This window comes from Manduca sexta, chromosome 24 (genome assembly GCF_014839805.1).
Source record: "Manduca sexta isolate Smith_Timp_Sample1 chromosome 24, JHU_Msex_v1.0, whole genome shotgun sequence".
Taxonomy (NCBI): Eukaryota; Metazoa; Arthropoda; class Insecta; order Lepidoptera; family Sphingidae; genus Manduca; species Manduca sexta.
The window spans coordinates 6,844,294-6,865,823 of record NC_051138.1 but is presented as its reverse complement, the minus strand read 5'-3'; the positions used below and the strand labels follow the sequence as shown (position 1 = coordinate 6,865,823).

General features: G+C 32.8%; 1 protein-coding gene across 1 annotated transcript; it reads right to left on the bottom strand.

The window, feature by feature from the left end:
- Window positions 1–11,777: 11,777 nt before the first annotated feature.
- Window positions 11,778–18,361, bottom strand: LOC115449338. Its single transcript, XM_037442387.1, has 7 exons — window positions 18,322–18,361; window positions 17,148–17,381; window positions 16,001–16,129; window positions 15,421–15,535; window positions 13,656–13,834; window positions 12,030–12,095; window positions 11,778–11,842 (listed from the first exon to the last, which is right to left on the bottom strand). Exons 1-7 carry the CDS (start codon window positions 18,359–18,361, stop codon window positions 11,778–11,780), a joined length of 828 nt encoding a protein of 275 aa, XP_037298284.1.
- Window positions 18,362–21,530: the final 3,169 nt, after the last annotated feature.

The following is a 21,530-nucleotide window of genomic DNA, read 5'->3' as shown; positions in this document are numbered from 1 at the left end:
TGGCGCAATGTACCGATAGTTTGCAATCCCTACTTTTGCTTGTCTATTTATAGATGGCACCTGTAGTCTGCACTTTTTTTTATTTAAAAACGCATTTTGTTTCATTAACTTGTGAAAGTCTCAAATACCTAACATAAACTTAAGATGTAAAATAATTAAACGTTGTTGCAATTATTACACAAAGTACATACAAACATATAAAGCATCAGGCTTTTATTTTCTTTTTATAGGTTTTATTATACTCACATTGTACTTTACTCTATCCGTAGATCGAACCTCCGAACTCAGCATGGCTGCCAAACTACAATACAGGCATGGAGAGCATTTTAGTAGACCTACACTATTTCTTAGAAAATTATGGAAACTCGCAAAATTTCATACATAGACTACATCTAGAGCTATACTAAATGTACAGCCCGCCGAGCTTTCTCATGCGGCCCGTCTTGCTTTTGTAAGTAGAGCAAACTTCGAAAATTATACTGATGTTAAATAAACTTGACCTATTATCACTTGAACTGTACACTTAAAAGAATATAATAATTTAGTTTATTGTGAATTTTGTTTAAATATACAATTTTCATTTTATTGCTAGACACTTAAGTATTTAAATGAATATATGTTAAGGCTCAACTAAAACATTTTTGCGCCCCGTATAATAATAATAATAATATCAGCCGTGTATTATATACTTGCTCACTGCTGAGCACGGGCCTCCTCTACTACTGAGAGGGATTAGGCCTTAGTCCACCACGCTGGCCTAGTGCGGATTGGTAGACTTCACACACCTTCAAAATTCCTATAGAGAACTTCTCAGATGTGCAGGTTTCCTCACGATGTTTTCCTTCACCGCTAAAGCGAACGATAAATTCACAAAGAATACACACATGATTTTTAGAAAAATCAGAGGTGTGTGCCCTTGGGATTTGAACCTGCGGACATTCGTCTCGGCAGTCCGTTCCACACCCAACTAGGCTATCGCCGCTTCATATAAAGTACAGCTAATCTAAAAGTAAATATGTAGTTAATCCGTATTTTTTTTTAGTTTTGAAGTTGGCATTTTTATCATCCGCCTGTCAAGACATTGCTTTCTTGGTTACTGCTATAAGAATAACAGTATTTTTTTACCTAAACAGCAGTGGCGAAGGGTGAAATTTTTCAAAAGGTAACCCGAGGCAAAGAAGAAGACCTGAGCTACCATACCGTGGCCAATTTAACAAAAAACCTAAACTTAGACTAACGCAAATAAATTCAAAAGGGAATCCGGTAGGAATCGGGTTGTATGGACTTCGCCACTGCTAAAGTGGTTATGCAGGGGTAAACAAGGCAGAACTTTCAACATTATTACATGTAACATCATCGGTAGAGCCTTCTAGAATCAATCCCTCAGCAGAGGGAGTTGCTAAGGTCGTAGAATGTGGTGGTTTCTTCATTTCGTGAAAGGAGAGAGCCAAAAGAGATCGAGGGCGTACAAAGGAATGCGCCGCGCCACGTTGATTGAAGACTAATTAGTGCCTCCCCCTAAGTTAATTATACTGAGCACAGATGATAAAAAGAAGCTCCCTACGAAGATTATAACAATTTTTTTTAATATATCCTTCATGAACAATTAAGCTGCGTTTTAAAAAATTGCAACTTTTTTCTTCCAACAAGTGATTTGACAGTGAAAACAAAACGATTGATTAGAGTTATCACTTATTTAAATTCCTCAGTGGTAAAGGCAAATGTAAAAGACTTACATTAGTAGGTTACTTTTGACTAAAGGCCCTTATAATTAATGCATATAAAATATGTTTTTAAAGGCAATAATTTACAACTATTTATGTTAATTCAATGTAGATCTGTAGAAAGTGGGTGACAGTAACGGAGATATATTTTACAAACCGCATGTAGGACGGAGACTGCGATTGTACGTGTTTATTTTACCAGTGAAGTGCTTTTACCTGTTGTTTAATATTGGTTTTAACTTCAAACCATATGATATGACTCGAATTGACATCTTGAAAAGAGAATAATTTAAGTTGGCTGCATCATAAGTGTCTTAACTCGTATGAGAACCCGTTTATGTGATCAAAACAATTCATTTTTTGAGTTGCAGTTTATGAAATATTAATTTTTAAAATAAACTTTTAGAACCTGATAATAATATTCATAGAATTCAACGAAATACTGGTATGAAAAGACTTGACATAAATAACAAAAAAATAAGCTGTAATACCGGACAGGGTAAAAATATTTTCAAATTTTGTTCTATTATTTTAATCCTAGGAATGTTTAATAATTATCAATTTTGTTGTGTTGTTAGGGTAAGCATTTGTTGTAATTAGATATTTTTGCGATATATTTTACGCAGCGCCGAATTTATACTTTATTAAGTATATGTAATTAAGTTTGTGCCGCCCCGCATATCTCCCGACCGAGTGAGTATTGTGCGGGAGCAAACAAAAAACCTCCATTGTAACCAATTCCTAAGTAACATGCTTTTTAATAGAGTAATGACCTAAAAGGGGTTCTTAAGTAAGGTACACAAAATCTCCCTTATTGAATTTTCAGGAAGTTGACCTTATTTGTGATGCCCCTACTTTCAAATATGCCGCCTCTAGGCCACGGCTTATACGGCCTATTGACAAATCTAATACTGATCTTATGAGCTTTTTACCTACATAAAGCTATTCCATACTCGTTTGTTACTTAGATGATAGATAACGGACCTAAGAAACTCTAACACCTACCATAGAGTCCGATGTCTTATTGTAATGTTTCCGAAACATGAAAATTTTAAGTCTGATCAGTCGGTGTAATTGTGCCGACCATTGAAAGATATGATATCCCTTGATAGTTGATTTTTCTTGGATTAGTAGCAGTAAAGTCACTCCTTCATACTTAGTAATGTGTTTAATATAAACGAAGACAATTATTGACTTTTATACCTACACCAAATAAATTATAAGCACAAACGATTCTACTACAAACACTTTTGGCATACATTAACGAATGAAATACAACTTTTTTAACTTACTCTCTGTTTTATGTAGTGGAAATGATTTCTAATCACTAAATCAAACAGAGTGCATAAAAAGGCAAACGGCAGCATAACAAGTAACTGTGTACGGAACCGAGATGCGTAAGGGTACAGTCAGCCACAAAAGTAGGTGAACGAATTCAAAACTTCAATCGCCGATACACGTTAAGTTTAATTGTACCATATTTTCTTCGTGTGATGTAGAGTAAATTTTATTTTGTTTTAGTGAAGAAGAAAAAAATAGTAAGACCTCAAAAGTGAATAGGTGATTAAAGGTTTTGATTTGTTCAACTACTTATATCAGTGACTGTACCTATAGAGTCACGTTATACAAATAAACTGAGAGACGTTTACCATCGTAACATTTGCTGTGGCTGAAAGGGGAACAGTCCCGTTACCCATTGTACCTACAATACGTATTGAAAAGTACATAGCTTTTATACGAATCTGAGTAGGGTTGCCAATTGTTGTGAATAGAACTAACGTTAAGTTTATTATCATTTTGTATGTAATGCGAGCAAGTTCAAGAAAGCCTGTTATAGATGCTTATTTAAATAGATAGTGAGTAAATAACATATTGAAAAGATCGTGAAGAAACCTGCATACCTGAGAAGTTCTCTATAGGAATTTTGACGGTGTGTGAAGTCTACCAATCCATACTAGGCCAGCCTGGTGGTATAAGATCTAATCCCTCTCAGTAGTGAGGCCCGTGCCCACTGCCCAGCAGTGGGACAGTATATATTACACGGCTGATATTATTGTATTATTAAATAACATAGCACATTATCACGTGTTAAGGTGTTTTTATAATTTAAAAAATATTGATAGTCACGTTAGGAATCAAAAGCAAATTAGAAATAAATAAAACAAAAAAGTTTTGTTATATATCTATGTGTATTCGTTTACCTCAGCGTCGTTAAAAGGATTATATTATACTTTTATATATTTTTTGTTTTGGTTATATTTCAGCTTAATTATTAGTTAATTCAACTAATATTCAAATGTTCGAATCCTAAATTATTTGACGTAAATTTACTAGCGTCTTCTTTCATATTCTTTAAAGAAAAAAGATTAGTAAATTTGTTGTTCAAGAATCTTTAATGAGCGGGGTTAAAAATATTTCGAAATTGTTGTTATATAATGTATAATTTCGTATGCTAGACGAACGGAATCACGGATGAAACGAAACGTGAAATCAATTAATTGATACCGATTTAATATTTAAAACGATGTAGGAAACAGTCCCATATCGTATTTAATTAATGGTATCATGTTAAAAATTACCGATATTTGGTATGGTTAATCTTAAAGGCAATTAATATTGTTTTTATGTATAGTAAATAGTTTTAATTTATTGTTTAATTATGAATAGATATTTTAATTTCATTTTTTTTACTTGTATCAACTCATCTCACAAAAAAATTTAGAGTTTACGATCCAATAATATATATCGTGATTGTTATTTTGTGAAGCAAATTATAACACAGAATGTAATAATGCAAATATCTGTACGTAATCGATTATTATAAACATTGCACATAAAAATAAGATCGTGCAGTGAATGTAATTTGTTAACGAACGTAACTTATTTTAGTTTAAAATTTACAAGACGGCACGCAATGATAATTTATTTATTAGTACCGCTTCAGGTTGAAATACGGCCAATTATCTTCCCGTATAAAGAAGCCAAGGTATTTTAGTTTATACAACCACGGACTTCATAAACGAAAATTATGTGCATGGTTTAAAGCGTTTCGCATGGAGCGGGTAGTGATATTGATACATTCTTAAAATTCAGTAATATTTCGGTATTATTCTTCAATAATTGTTCTAATATTGTGGGTGTCATTAGGCAGTGGTGGACACTTAACTACTTGACCCAAGTGGTTGTATATGTTAAAGGTTTTATATGTATTATATCAATTTAGCTGGCTGATGTAGAAAATGTCATCGTAGTTTCCATAGCGATGGAAAATAACCAGAACAAAAATGGTGTTACTGTGATACATACGATATAGCGTAAAACTCAGTTAATAGTAAATAAAGTCTGCTCTGTTTATAAATTCTAAGGGCGTTATTACTCTGCGGTATATCCCATTCCTAACAGTATATCTGTAGATTTTTCCTTAACAATATAGTCAGACGTAGCGTTTATTGCCCCGTGACCGACAGGCTGAACTCGTGTGTTAATGGTGTGTTAAAAATATGTAAATACCGTCTACGTCTTTAAGATCATGGCACGACCTACTATCTGTTGAAGCTTTTCTGTTTTTGGGGCTACGGTGTTCTAGAAAATCTTGAAAAAAATATATTTATATATACAACATAGTGCATTATACGAGAATCGAAGATTAGGTACGCTATATAGTCGTTGGCACCAATTAATCCAATTCGTTTACGTATCACTCCGCTTATGTATCACATCAGTACATTTATATTTTAAGTTGTTTTTGCATTTTCTTTATAACTCTATAAATAAAGTTACAAACAAGATTTACATAATAAAGTTTTCTCGTTATGTAGGTCAACGGCCAATTTAACTATGCTTAAGTCACTTCCATTCGGAATACATTAGTGAGAAGAAAAATTTGACGCTAACGATCTCATGCCAGTTACAATGCTAGTACCCGCACTACATGGATATAACACTAATAGCATAATTATTATGTGATACTGAGGCCTCACTCGTAGGAACTTAAGCGCCGTGAAACGGCGGCTTTCCCGTAGACAATGTATAAAAAAACTAGACAAGTGCGAGTTAGACTCGCACACCGAGAGTTCTACACAGATTTATAAGTTAGATGTCGAAGTTTATAAGTTCAAATAAACGGTTTTAACATTTTACTTTCTTGCCAAATTTCATGATTCAATGGGAAGTATTATAGATTTTGATTCCCTGGAAAAAACGCAAAATATGCGATATAAACGTTCATATCTTTTGATCGCGTTTACTTACAAGTTAGACTTATCACAGCTGAAAGAGACCAAAGACTAGAGTGTTTGACATTCATTGTAACTTAATAACTCTACGCGTTAAATCATTAAAAATTGTGAATTGTGTGCGATAAAATCCGAAAAATTGTTTAATTTTAATGTCTAATATCCGCGTAAACAGAAGATTTGGTTATTAACTCTACGCGTCCCTAAGAAAAAGGATCTTGACAGACAGAGAGATGGGCACCAAAGTGATGCCATAGGGGTTTGTTTTGAGGTACGGAACTCTAAATAATTGTTTCTATTAGCGGATTTATCTCATTAATTCCCACCGCCAGTCAACGAACCATACAGAGACCTGTACTTATTCAATGGACGAAGAAATCGCGAGACGCGGTGCATCGCGCATTATGTTTCTCTTAGCGAGCTGATGAAACGACGATCAAAATAATATATTTCGCGTAGTTTATTTTGAATATAGATAGGGTAGGTACTGGGCATTATGACATTTAATGCATCAAGGTGACAATCGCAGTGGATAGCCCTGCCGGCTCCAGTGCTTTGCAATTCAAAGTTCTGGATGGTGTTGCTACTGATTGTCGGAGTTGTGGCGCTTATGATTATTCAAGCGAACGACCTTCTGGCCTCGGCATTCAGTTGTATAAGAATTAACCACTTTAAATCATCAATAAAATGCCAGTAAACCATTACGATAGCGATCGGCATATTATGCTAAATCAGTAGTTTTTTAACTAAAATATTTATGTATACTGTAGTTACCATACATTATATTGGAAATTCCGTAAATATAGTACGATAATTTATAACGGAGCTATGTTAGTGGCTACGTAGTTACTACTTTAATTGCAAATCAAGTAACGTGAAGATGCCAATAAGGGGACTGCAATGCAAACTCTTTGCGAGACATAGCCGTGTGTGTAAATGCGCTGAGCGTACAAACATAAAGGCATCCGAGGTTAGCTTTAATATTTTACAGCTAGACGTCTGTAATGTTAAATGCTTTCGTATAATGCTATCAAGCAGGTAGGGACAACGACTTCTCCCCAGCAGAACACGTACTACAAAATTGGATGAAAGGCCAACGTAACTCTTGAGTTAGCAATAATATTATCACTTAGATTGTAAGTGATAATATTATTGCCGCAGCTTTATGTGTCTACTTCAATTATTTATTATAATAATATAATAATAATATTAGCCCTGTATTATATATTTGTCCACTGCTGAGCACGGGCCTCCTCTACTACTGAGAGGGATTAGGCATTAAGTCCACCACGCTGGCCTAGTGCGGATTGGTAGACTTCACGCACCTTCGAAATTCCTATAGAGAACTTCTCAGATGTGCAGGTTTCCTCACGATGTTTTCCTTCACCGTTAAAGCGAAATAAATTCACAAAGAATACACACATGATTTTTTAGAAAAGTCAGAGGTGTGTGCCCTTGGGATCTGAACCTGCGGACATTCGTCTTGGCAGTCCGTGCCACACCCAACTAGGCTATTGCCGGTAATTATTTATTAATTAATAATAAATAATTGAAGTAGACACAAAAAGCTCCTTTTTGTTACTTATCCTTTCAATAGGTACATTTCCAAAGTAAAAAAAAAATCCGTATAGAAACACTTTTACTGTCATAGTTATTATATATGTAAATCTATATGCGTGTTAAATATTGGTTAGTATCTATATTTTATTAATTAAGGTGAAAGTGTTGATTCGATTCGAGGCCAGCGGTGGAAAGGAGTGTTTACAAATAGTAAATATTTCTTTATTGATTTTCTAGAGTTCTTGGTGGGTTAGTGACCTTGTTTAAATTTTTAGTATGTGATATTGTGAGTCTGATAACATAATGACTGAAATACGAATCAAAGTTCAAAAAGTTCGATAAAATTTGTTTATTGATTGATGTCGTCGGTACTTATGTGTCGATGTCGAAAATTACGTAGTTAAGTTAGTATTATTACAAACTTGTATAACGACAACGTAGCAAATGACAAAACTTGCTTATCAGAAATATAATAATACTTATGCTCAATACATGTACCTATATTTAGAAAGATTAGAACATTATATATGAAAATAAAAGAAATTGGTTAAAAAACTAGATATATAATTTAGAAGATGTTAATCTCTAAAAAATATATACAAATTAAATTGTAATATGCTTTGGTTTTAAAATTCTATAAGTACATGAGGATATATTAATTAATGAACTGTATATAATATTAAACCAAGTTAAATAAAAAATAATAATGTTATGAAAATAATTATATACCTGTACGTATATAAGGTTAAAATTAAATTACATAAACATGTAAGAATGTGAGTTAATTAGGCTTAATTAAGTTTTTTCACACTATGTTGTAATTGACGACAGCTTATGTTATATTTAAGTCGGTATAAACGTAAAATTTGTGAAATTGAGGCCGGATTTTAACCTACGTGTAATTAGAATATACCTTTACTTTAGGTAAGTTACTATAAATGCTATAGCTTGACTGAATACATATAATTTTTTATTGCATATACAACGGTTTAGCCATGCTACAGGGTAGTCGTTCTTGAACTTTTATCACAACGGTAACCTTTTAGAAAACAAATGTTTGTTAGAGTTCTAAACTAATCAACAATTTGTACGTTTTATGTTTATTTTTTTATTATCGGCAAGCTCGTCTCGTCATTTAAAGCAATCAAAAATACTTTGAATGACGAAACGAGCTTGCCATTCGCCCGATAGTAAACGATACGACGGCCCAGATGCAGTAGAAACACTATTCAATACTTTGAATTATAAAGTATTGTTTGGTATTCCACTACGCTCGCCATCCTAAGACATTAAATGTCAAGTCTTAGTATGTCCAGTAGTTACACTAACTACAATGTTCTTCAAACCGGAACACAACAGTGACCACACTGCTGTCTGGCGTCAGAAATAGACATTGCGGTGGTAACTACCCAGGCGGATTGTCACATATGAGAGATCTACCACTAGTCCACCACTTTTATGTTAATAATCGTATACCTCTGCATCATGTTTCATTTTGGCCAATACTTTGCGAACCCCCCACAGAAAATATGACACCTGAATGAGATAGTAGCACTCTCACAAATGATAAAAAACCAAATGCAAAGTGACACTATCGGTTACCCGCTATTGCGTAGCGCCGCTCTAGCGGTAAAACAAAACTGTTGGATCTCATCCAATTTCGTTGTCAACGCCATCTAGAGAATGCATCAAACCACGCCTGCGTAACAGGTTGCTGTGTAAAACTTTACACTTCAATTAAAAGACGGATGCTACTGATTTCATTCAGCCACCAGAGTGGCGCCACTTTGTAATAGAAATAACATTTTACTTACTTTATTAACATAAGGCAACCTTTAGCTAACGAGCAATAGAGTATACAATACAAAAATAATATTATTATTTAGTTTGTAAATAATCACGAGTCAAAATTTCAAAAATAAAGAATTGATTCTTATTATCAGGAATTGTTTTTTCTCCTGAGCTTTAATTTATGAACTTCAATAATATTATATTATATAAATTAGAATTAGATGATAGTTATCGTCAGTCTACAGTAAACAACAGATAAATTTAAATATTAAATTTTGTTTGGCCAAATCTGTGTGTGTATGTAGAGTTTGACACCATAATAAGATACTTTGGTAACCATTCAAGATGGCGTTTATTGTAAGTAATAATCTTGGTAGTTTAATAAAAAAAGATGGGCTTGTAAATTGTAACCATATTTACATTTTAGGCATCCAGGAGAATTGCAATTAACATAATATAATAGTCAAATTTTATACAATTTTTTGGAAAGTACGAAATTTGTTTTTTGTCGGATAAAATTTTGTAGAATTAGATATTCCTTTCTCCATTGTTTCGATATGTAGACAAGCAATTCATGCAGTGTAAACTTGGTAGTAGTTCTTAAATTAGCCAACAGATGGCAAAGTTCACAATAAATATGCAGAACGAAAAAGTCAATTTGATATTGTAAGTATCATACATAAAATTAAAACTAATGATTGTGATAATTATAAGTGAGAGATAAGAGCAAATTTCTCACTTCTTTAATGACTCGCAGTGAGGCACTGCGATTGTCTGCCCAACACCTTTAATTTTAAGCGGATATTGCCTAATAATCGTAAAGGATACAAAGTATTTAAATAGAATAGGTAAATATTGTCAATCCTTATTTCTTACTACCTAAATTCTTAGATAGTTTTCAGAATAACATACAAATAAAAATTTTGTAAATTAAAATTATCATAATTGTGCCTAGCCATAACTGAGGCTTAACTGTATTTAATGATATTACTTTAGTTTTAACTTTAATTTTGATGAATACAATATTTCTAAGAATCTTATTAGGCGTCTATTTTTCATTTTATGAGTATAATTATATTAACAATAAACTGGTATTGAAACGCAAAGTGGTAAAATAAAGTTAGTAACAAAGTCGTACCAATAATCATCAAACGAGTACAACCCAAAAGAGGGCAGACATAAAACTTTGCACCCAGTAAAGATGAATACTATTGTATTTTACCGTCACGCAGTGTGACACACTGAGAGCTCCGAATGTATACGATATAGCCAGCCGTCACACGCATTAAGGTCTAGTAGATTTCAAGACACGTTCCATTCGTACGTGATCAACGAATGGTGCTTTACACCTCTTTCTCGGAGCGGAGTGCAATTAGGAACTTATCGCCAGATCCAGGGAACTTCGCACTTACTGTCATCCAGTTACTGAGCTATAAACAGATACAAGACGATAAAAAAATCCAATTACAGAACTTCAAGGGCGCCGTTTTGTGCAGAATAGCACACTTATGGCTCGTACAATTTAATGAGGGTAACATAGTGGAAAACAACAATAGCTAATTGAGAGTACTATCACGAAATGCTATTCTGCTACATTTGCTGGTGGTAGGATATATTTTGTATCCGCCCGGATAGCGACCACCGTACACAAGGTATTTAAACCTGTCATAGTGGACCACATAAGTGTGTCGCGTTCCGGGATCAGTCTGTGTATATCTGGTTCGAACAGGCCAACTTAATTGTGTTGCTTGTTGAGGGCTTATCATTTCTCTTCAGTCGAGATTCTATTGGACCTCTCTCCACTTACTTTTAGATGCAGTGCGGTCAGTTTACCGTACCCGTTTAAGAAAAACCAATCAGATTGGAGAGTGTTCTTGTTATTATATTAGTCATCAAAAGGAGAACCCAGAACGTTATAATTTTTATCTGCCACCTGATCTTTCTTGAAGGAACTATTACAATCCGATAAATCCTCTTTTCTTATGTTATAAACAAATTTTGTATAAAATGTAAGGTACAACAATAACTCAATTAGATACTAAGTGGTTCTAACAATTTAAGTGGTTTTGTGGGCTTACATTTTTATTCTTACTGTAAAGGACTACTAATAAGTCATCAAACATTGAGTGAACATAAAATATGTTAATATACCGACATTTTCCAAGCAGTAAGCTTTTTTAAGTGTTCATTTATTTCTTTAATAAGCATAACTCGATTTCAGATTTCTACTTGATGAATATCTTATGTTACATAAGTATTTTAGGCTATACAATTTTTTTTATGGAATGGAATTAATGTTGCGCAACTTTTTAGAATGCTTTATTTGTATAAAATGCATCAGTATAATTAATGACATCCCAAATTCATTTTGAAAAAACTTAATTACTTTTTGTTATATAAAAATACGAATAGTTATCATATATCTTCAACATGTTATTTGTAATTTTATTTACAAAGGTATATGAAATTACTTTATGAATAACACTAGGATGTATAACGCGAACGTGTTACAAGCTGGTGTGATTGGACTATCTGAAATAAATAAAGGATTATGAATTTTATTCTTGTTCTTGCAAAACATTATTTGTTGATTTGAAGAAAAAAAACTAATAATAACTTTCTTTAATTAGTAAAACTTGCATATTTTGGCTTTTTGATGCATTTCTTTATGCATATTTTGTGCTTTATATGTTGTAGTTTGTTATAACAGATATCTTACTATTGGTGTGCCGTTGTTGTGATTTCTCCGTCTCAATGGCCGCAATATGAGCTGTCGGCATTAACCCTGAAAATAAATCATAAATTTTAATATTGTTAAGAGGATCTAAAAGAAAACGTGGGTATATAGAGTTTATAATGACGAAAAGTTGGTGACGTAATACTTATCTATTCTCAAAACTAGACATTGTAAGTAAATACTTATCATGAAATTCCAAGAAACTATAATACTCTTAATCAGACTTGAACCCATTATGATTTTTATATTTAGACGAATATTAGACATCGAAATAAACTATTATGACTATACAGGGTAATTTTGGCATTGCGTTACTAAATCAAACCACATACTTATCTACTTGGAACTAACACTTTACAATAAGTTGCTTGAGCCATAGATGTAAAATAAATAAGTGTAAATTTCGAACAGAATAAGTATTAATAAAAATTAATTTTATTTTACGCGCCCTAAAGCCAACTACTACTACTCTAAGAGAATTCGTTACAGTGGCAGCATCATACTTACAGTCAGAAATACACCCACGCACACGTCATATTCGCATTAAATTTCAAAAAGGTAAAAAATTCTGAAAACTATAGCCAGGATTTTTCGTGAAAATATAAGTTATTAATGGATGATTTTTGGCACAATGTCAACAAAGGTGAAGACGAATATTTGGTTTCGTTAAGTAACGCAATGTCAATATGACCCTGTATAACAATAATATTAATTATTTATTTTATAACGGTTGTTTGTATTATAATTGTCTTCCAACGTTTCGAAGACATTGCAGCTTTCATGGTCACGAGGGGTCAAAATTGATTGCAGACTTTAACCCTTTATTATATGAAGCATTGTTAAATGGGGCTTGAGAATCATTAAAAACTAAGAGTCCAGTTATCAATTTTCAGTGCACCTTAATTCTAATGGTAGCTAACAGTAGAGTTTAGAGATACAAATATTAATATGAAAATTTCGAAACGTTGAATTTTTGACTTAAAATTATTTGTTAAAATTAAGATTCTATAAAAACTGTTGAATAAGATATAATAATCGATTGCAAATACATTATAAATATATTGCTGTTTATTTTACTCTATCAATGTAGTGACAAATATATTGTTTCAAGAGTTCCTAAGTAAACGTACCCTTTATGCATAGTTTCACTATTATCATCTTAATGATTTTTGCAGAGATAAATAAAATTAAACGTGTAGAGACAAAACTCATGTATAGTATATGGAGATTTAAATATCTTGAATCATAAATATTCCGTAACATGGGTATTACGGAAAAGGCATTAATAACTGTTATTGAATCGTTTGCTATATACTGATTAGATTATTTCATCTGATCTACGCTTATTTGAACTGAACTGATCATGAACAGTGGCAAAACATAGTAATAGTCATATAAAATAAAGAACTCCACGTTATATATCATCCGGCATGCTCTTGCCTGATTTTTATAGTAAACCTCAATTTCCAGCCTGCTATTTCTTTAAACAGGTAATTACGAGCTGTCGCGCTCTGGGAGCGGCACTACGGCACAGGCGTTTGACGGGACTTGACTGTTCCATTAAGATTTTATCGTAAAATGCAGGCTCCTCAAAATTATTTTACTTACCGGGATAATATACAGTAGTTCTGTTTTCCGTATAGTTGGCCGGGGGCAAACTGAGCGTACACAGGAACTCTTCCCAAGGGCTGATGACGTCATCGTCGTGCACCACGGCTTTTGTCTCCACCGTATATAAGCCCCAGGAGTTCATACTCATTACTGTTACTGCTTGGTTTAAGGGGGTTCTAAAATGTTAAATGAATAAAATATAGAGAAATTAATAGTAAGGTAATGTGTCCGAAGGAAGTCCGATTCTAATAAGGGCCACTATCCATGTTTTTGTTATTTTTTTGTGTTGAAATAAAAAAAACATACTACGATGTTTATTTTGTGTTCTTAATGATACAGTTTTATAAATTGCAATGATATGTTGCAATTTAATCATATATTTTTCTTTATATTTTTTCTGAAATGATTATATGAAGATTATAAAATTAGGTGAGCCTTCAAATGTTATCTTAGAATTACGAATGCTGTGATTATTCATATACCGGCAACTAAACGGAATTAATGTTATTTGAGTTATTTACTGAAGGACTAACATTTATAAACTGGTCGTATGCCCAAGTTAAGATAAATTCGCGTTGAAAACATCAGTTTGCGTCAAAAAGTAGCTTAGATAAAGTATTTTGGAAACCGGTGAATATGTAAAATAGTTTACTTGAATCATCTTCAGTCTAGTCTATATTTCCATATTTTGTTTCTTGTAGTAGTTTTCCTCTGCCTCATCTCCAAAGTAATAGCTACTGCTTCGTTTATTTCTTTGAATTTAAGGTAACTTAATTCCCTTTAATTACTAGATGTCGTTGTTTTTGTACTGAATGTCATTTTGTTTCTCAATTTACATCCGAGTAAGTAAAGTTTAAAAGATTTAATCAAGTCGGATTTTATTTAGCACTTATAAACATTCACAATTTCCAAAGAAGCATAAATTCACAGAGCAACAACACTTCAAGACGGTTTACTGCGAGATAGTGATAGTAGTCGAGAAGGTCAAGAAGAACAAGAATTTGTTATAAACAATGTGTATACACGATGACTCTAACACTTTTAATGATCATTGCTAAGATCAAAATTCAATCAATGTAGCATAAAATCCTACTTAATGCATACTACTCCATGCATAATACGAGCGTATCAGCGTGACATTAACATTCCAGAAATTCTTATTATCTGCAAGTTTCTATGTAGTTGTACATTTGGATCCGCATGGTACATAATCTTAACAAACATCGTTTACGGTCCACATACATTAACTTGCGCGCCCTTAACTCCAAAATCGGTAATTTGCGGCTGGAACGCCGGCGATAATTTATGCATTTATATTACTTAAGTAGTGATTATGATGTTAATTTTTTTCTTAAAATATATATTTTATGCAGTAGTCAAAAAAGCATAGGCCAAGTATACTCAGTGGGCTTTATTCCGTTTTTATATCCTCTCACTATATGTTCAGTATTCAAGTGAAGCGTATCAAGTATCAACCCACTTCATGATTTACAACAATTTTGTAAACAACTCAAGTTATAAAAAAACTACTCGGCCAATAAGTAGTAGTTATTTTTTTTTCATACACCACAACAACAGCAAATAACATACAAAGAAGTATATATTTCGGATATTTATATTCAAAGTACAATAACAACACTAACAAAAGATATCCCCACAATAATGCCAAGTAAACAAATAAAATATTCGACATGGTGCAAATAGTCAAATAGTCCGTACTTAGAAGTGTTTGCTCGTTTATAACACAAGTTTTGGCACTCACCCCCGCGCGGATATTATCATCACCGGCTTCGGATACAGATCTTCGGCGACACATATGAGGGTCACTAGGAACACATATCTCTTCTCCTGAATGAAATAAAAGCTTTTTCCTGTGGCTGCGGACGGGAAATAAATTGTTTAAGGTAATGAGGTCATGCATACATTTTAAAATACGATTCCTTTTCAAGTTTTTGCACATAAGAAGCGCTGAATTTTTAAATTTTGGGATAACAAATGTATGTAGACTGAGCATGAGAAATAGGGATTTAATGAAATTTCATATTTATTTTGTAAATTTAATTACATTTAAGGTATTTTAAGAATTGTAAAGCCTATATTGTTATTAATTAATGTTAAAATTAGATGTGTATTCCAGAGGATAGGCTCAGGCCGGTACGGTCTCCAATCATAAATATATCTGTTAAAGTATTTTATTAACAAAATTTTCTCTCTTTCTTTTTGCCCAGATAGTAGTGATACTGAACTCAGAACAAACATGACTTAAACCTCTTAAATTATATGTAGTTTTAGTAAATACTTGTATATTTTATGGGTGTGTAAAATATAATTAATGTTCTTACTGTAAACAAGCATGGACCTTGTTTGCCTGTCTTCCTCCATAAAAGTTGATACGACACACGTATAGTTTCCACTCAGGTCCGTAGTGGGTCTTAGTATTTTTATAGCTCTGTACGCCTGTAATGGCTCATCTGAGAACAAATTCATTATTTTATGTCTACTTTAAAGATAATGTATTAAATTGAATGTACTATACAATTTTGATACTTGTGTGTTTTTAATTTTTAATTCAGAAGCTTTTACTTTGATATATCTTTGGTAATTTTTTAAATTACCCTATCCAATATTCAGCTGATTTAAGAATATTTAGTGTTTTTTAAATCAGTACCTAGTAACTTTTTTAATTCTCTGTGGCGTTGATTATTTTAGGTATTGAAGAAGCAATTCATTTATTAAAATGTATTTTAATCTGGTCTTAACATCTATTGAATTTTACTGATGGAATAACCTCGACATATCTAAGCCTATTGAGGTAGCCGGCTTGAAATAAAATCTTTAGATGTCTACGTCACAAGTGAGATATCAAAGGATACATCCACCTCGAGGCAAATGCTTGAGATAGGATAAAAAGCTGACAGGTCTTATACGTGGTTGACATTTTTACGTTGCATTGTTATATCTATAGCTTCATTCACTGAGAAACTACACTCACAAGATAATGCGCACAAAGTTTTCATCATAGCGTGTTTATATCTCATAAGGAATGCTTAAAGGATCACTTTGTTGCTGGCTATGTGTCTATCAAGACTCTTTATCTCAGTAATGTAGAAGTATCAAGTTGAAATTTATATCAAATACTCAGTGTTATAATTTCTTCAGCTATGAAAAATCGTGACTGTAAGTCAACGTATTAAAAAATACAATCGTTTATGTCACATATTTTCACATATTTTGCGATTCCATAAGGGAATCAAAAGCTATAGAGTACTTTGCATTGACTTAGATAAATACCATACCTATAAGTTCATCCGGAACCATTGGTGTGCGAGTCCAACTCGCACTTGTCCGATGATTTTATTATGTAATAAAAATATTCTATACTTATCAAAAGCTATTCGATATTCCAAAAATGTCTTCGTTTATAATCGTAATATATCAAACTTTATCAAAATCTCTTAAAATATTTTGTATTACAAGCAAATTACTCACCGGATATCTTAAAGCTCATATCAACCTTTCCTTTTAATAAGCCGATAACTTGCGGTTGCATCGGTGGAATCCACTGATACACCAGACCCGAAGAACCGTTGAAGAACCACTTCATAACAAGTCCGGGACCCGAAACCGAACTGGTATTGTACTCGCAGTCCAACACTACTGATTCAGTTCCCGTCTTCACTAGCGAAGGTACTTCTAAACGTTTTATGTTAACTGCTACACATTCTGTAATTAAAGTGATAGTAAAAATACTTTTTTTATACGTTACTATGTTACCATTGGAAATAGTTATGCAAAAAGAACCAAGCCACAAGCTTATCAAACTTGAATTAGAATTAAATTGTTTAAGTCAGCAGACTAGTTGATATAATACTTTAATTTAAACATTAACTAATGGAGTTTTTGTCGCGGGTTGGTCTTGTTTGCGTAACTACGTAAAATTATAGATTAATTATTCCAATTTATGGACAGCGAACATTGTACATTTAAAATTTAGTTTCCTAAAAACACGCACAATGTAATGGCCAAAGTTAAACCAGAACGACCAAATATAATAAACATGAGCTACAAAGCTAATTTGCAATAGGATAGCATAAAATATAACACAAAAAAACTCGTACACCGATATGAATTAATGGCCGCAGAGTCTGACTTAATAACAAAAGAGAATCAGATTCACATTCCATTTGTGGAATAATGTTCCTTTTTCATTTCCCTGGAACGAGACAAGTCTCTTTGTTTGCGGGCGTCAATTATTTTCCTCTGATACAAATCCCAACGGTAAGGGTGTCCATCCACCAAAGCGATACTAGGAAATACTGACGAATAGGATGGCGCAAAACACGTAGCGCACACCACGTGACGCGTATTTTATTCAATCTTATTGGTTAATATTTTCTTCTGCCGCATCTATAAACATGCAACCTTTATGCCATTTCTTGTTTTAATTGATGGAACATTAATTGTTGTTGGTTATTTCTCATTTAAAAATCATTATTGTTGTCTCAAATGATAGCAGCTCGCGTTCAGAAAACAACAGAAAATATATTATCAAAAAATTATATGTGTAAAAACAAATCTGTTCTTTGTCCATAAAAACCAGTAAACTAACATCCACGTTTTAGTTACTACAGAGAAAATTTTGCTTCTAATTTGCAGCGTTCACCTATCATAAACAAGTAGGAATGCAATTCAGGACGAATCATGGCTTAGGACTACAATTTATACATCTCTTGTATTTTTTGAAGTAGGAATCGAAAACTCAACAATGCGATTCAAAACGTCCGACAAAAAAGATAATTTGGTATATAAGTACATTTATGAATTTGAGGAGATTAGGGAACGATATATTATCCTCATTTATTATTCGTTATTTTATTATTTTCTTGTGACCACCAATACCACTGCACACATCAAAAATCAACATGAAAGTTAGCATTTCGTTACACCGAACTTGAAACACCAAAGCCCTTGTGGCTTGCCCTTGTTATATTCATTAAGCACATCATATTTTATTTTATGTAAATCATGTAATTAATTAAAGGCCGAGTGTTTTACTTTCAATGTGTGTATTCCTTAAGTAAACAGCGTCTAAAAGTACTTCTGAAAATAATAACTATCAAAGTTCTCCCTGACATAACTATAGATATTTTTCCGCAGTGTTTGCAAATAGTTTATGAATAATGCATTGTTATCATAGTACATGCGGTACGTAAGGAATATATAGGCTTTCAAAAAAATTAAAATATCCGGATTATAATTTTACCATGCCTTACGTTTTGTTATTGGCGTACATCGATATTTTTTTTCATATAATAAATGATATAGAGATCTACATTTCTTTTATTTCGTTTGAATTATATTGTCTGTGAAATGAATAAAATTAATAAGTCATTTATAAAATTGTCAGGTCTGGTTGATTTTTATTTCTTCTTGTATTTAAAACACGTCAGTAATTGCCGCGGCAAGCTTTCTTTTTCCACTACTTGAAACCAGCACAGCGAAGAGATGGTACAAATATAATCAGTCAGACAGCTCTATCGTCAAGATAGGTACTGTAAACTTTCCACTTCCCTCTGTTCCAGTAACTCGCGTATATATTACGCAATTATGCGAATTGTATCAGCATGTGTAAGCCGGTGTGGGGAGAACTGAGTGATTCATATTTACTACAAGACCGGGGATAGGATTTCCACTCCTGTTAAATCATGAACAAGGTTTTATATTGTCTGTATTATTTGCGATCAGCCACTTGGCTATAAGCAAATGTGTTGATAAATTTCGACGTGATATCAGGAAAGCTCCTGTGCGCGTAACACATTTAGTAATATTAATTATTTATAAACTTCTATCTGTGTTGCCTTTTTAGACGCCTGGTAGTATGTGGGTTCGGAATCACGAACACGTGAAAAAAATTATAATCAATAAGTGCTGAAAATTTGTGATTTAAATTGTATAGCAGGTATAAATATGACTATCGATATAAATTTATTTTATCTTGGTATAAAGTTTCACATTTCAGTCTACATCAATGTTTCTAGATTACGCAAAGACAGCGAAGACTGGCATTAACGTGAAGGCCTAATAGTGAACCTAACTCATTACTAATGTCGATATCATTAATGGCCCGACACTATGCTAGAACTTATCGATAAAAAAGCATATTTTTGCTGGCTCAGTTCGTTCATTTATTTTACACGTATTTTTCTTTGCGGGACTAACTTAGCTTACATAATATTATCTACCTGAAGAGCGGAGGTAGACATATCGAGGTTACAGCACAAATTAAAACTTCTCCGTAAACCTCTTTGACGCACAAGGGATCGCTCCAGAGAACCGTTAGACAATAGCCTGGAGCTCTACCGGAACAGAACTCCAATACAATTTAAGCTGAAACGACAGTAACTACTACAAAGGCATTGGAGATCAATTTAAGGAGTTTAAATTAGAATAACCCACGCATTAAACAATTTATTTTGACAACATTTAAAAGACCAGACAGCTTTTATAATTTCAAGATTGAAAAACAAATAACATTTTGTAAACGCCATAGCTATTAAATACTAACGTACTCTTCCATAGGTTTGACATATGCATACATTTTGAATAAGTTTTTACTTAACGGCATCGGAGCAAAAGCATTAAAGCATGGAAATTGATCACCCATAGCGTATCTACATTGGTTGTACAACAACAAATAATAGGTTCCGTCCTCACATCGCGCAATCAAGATCCGCGTGAGCTTTTCGCTTCAAAGCATTCGCCGAATTTGCGCGTGATTGTACTATATTATATCCATATGATTGAAAACTCTACTAGTGATAGTTGCATTAAGTTTATCATACAAGTTATATTGGATACAATGCTGTTTATCCCGTCAGGGTATAGCCGTGACGGAGGTTATTTTTTATTTCAATACTACCACAGTCATTAGGAAAACTAATAGAGTAAAAATAAATATCATTTAATTAAAAATTTAATTGAAAAGCAACTAAGCAGCATAGTTTTTTTGGTAGTATCTACTTTAAGTACATGCAATTTTGACATTAAGTTTTTTAAAACAATAAAGGTGTATCAAATTATCTGTACTATTTAACCATTTGTATTATGTGTCGTACAATATTAAAAATAGACAAATTACAGGACTCACGACACACCATAATGATGGAAACGAAATCTAAGATGACAAGAAAATTACACACGCAGTCAACTTTAGGCACGCAACTGAAAAATTATGAAAGTCATAAAAATATCGATACTAACTTGAACACAGAATTAGAAACACAAACTGTATCGGATAACTCATATTTTAGTACATCATTAAGTTTTCACTTCGAAGCGGAAATAAGTGCGTGAAAAATAACTGTAAGACACCACTGCTTTTCTCACTTCTGTTGCACCGACTGAAAACTTTTATGTGGAACAGTTTCGGTAACAGGACGCATGCGTATCAGATTTGCCTGTTGAGTTATTTTACGGTGATGGTTGTTCAAATGGATGGTTATTTTAGACGGTTAACTTGGGTAAGGTTATTCTGCTTGTAGAAGTTAATTACTGTAATTCTTTGTTATATCTATTTTTCTCTTGTGTATTGTTAACGGTTGATTTACTTTATTATTAGTTCATATTGTTTTATCTGAAATATTATGTTTAGATATAAAGCTTTATGTGGTAGCAAGGTTTTGATCTTTTGACACAGACATATTATAACTAGATATTTAATGGATATGGAGACAGGGAACATTACAGATAAACCTAACTATAGAGCGTCTAAATATAATGCTTATTTTACCTTGCATAATATTATCCCAATGTAGTATATAATTATAATATCATGTACCGTATTGCGAAATCTAATTGTTTTACAAAATTATT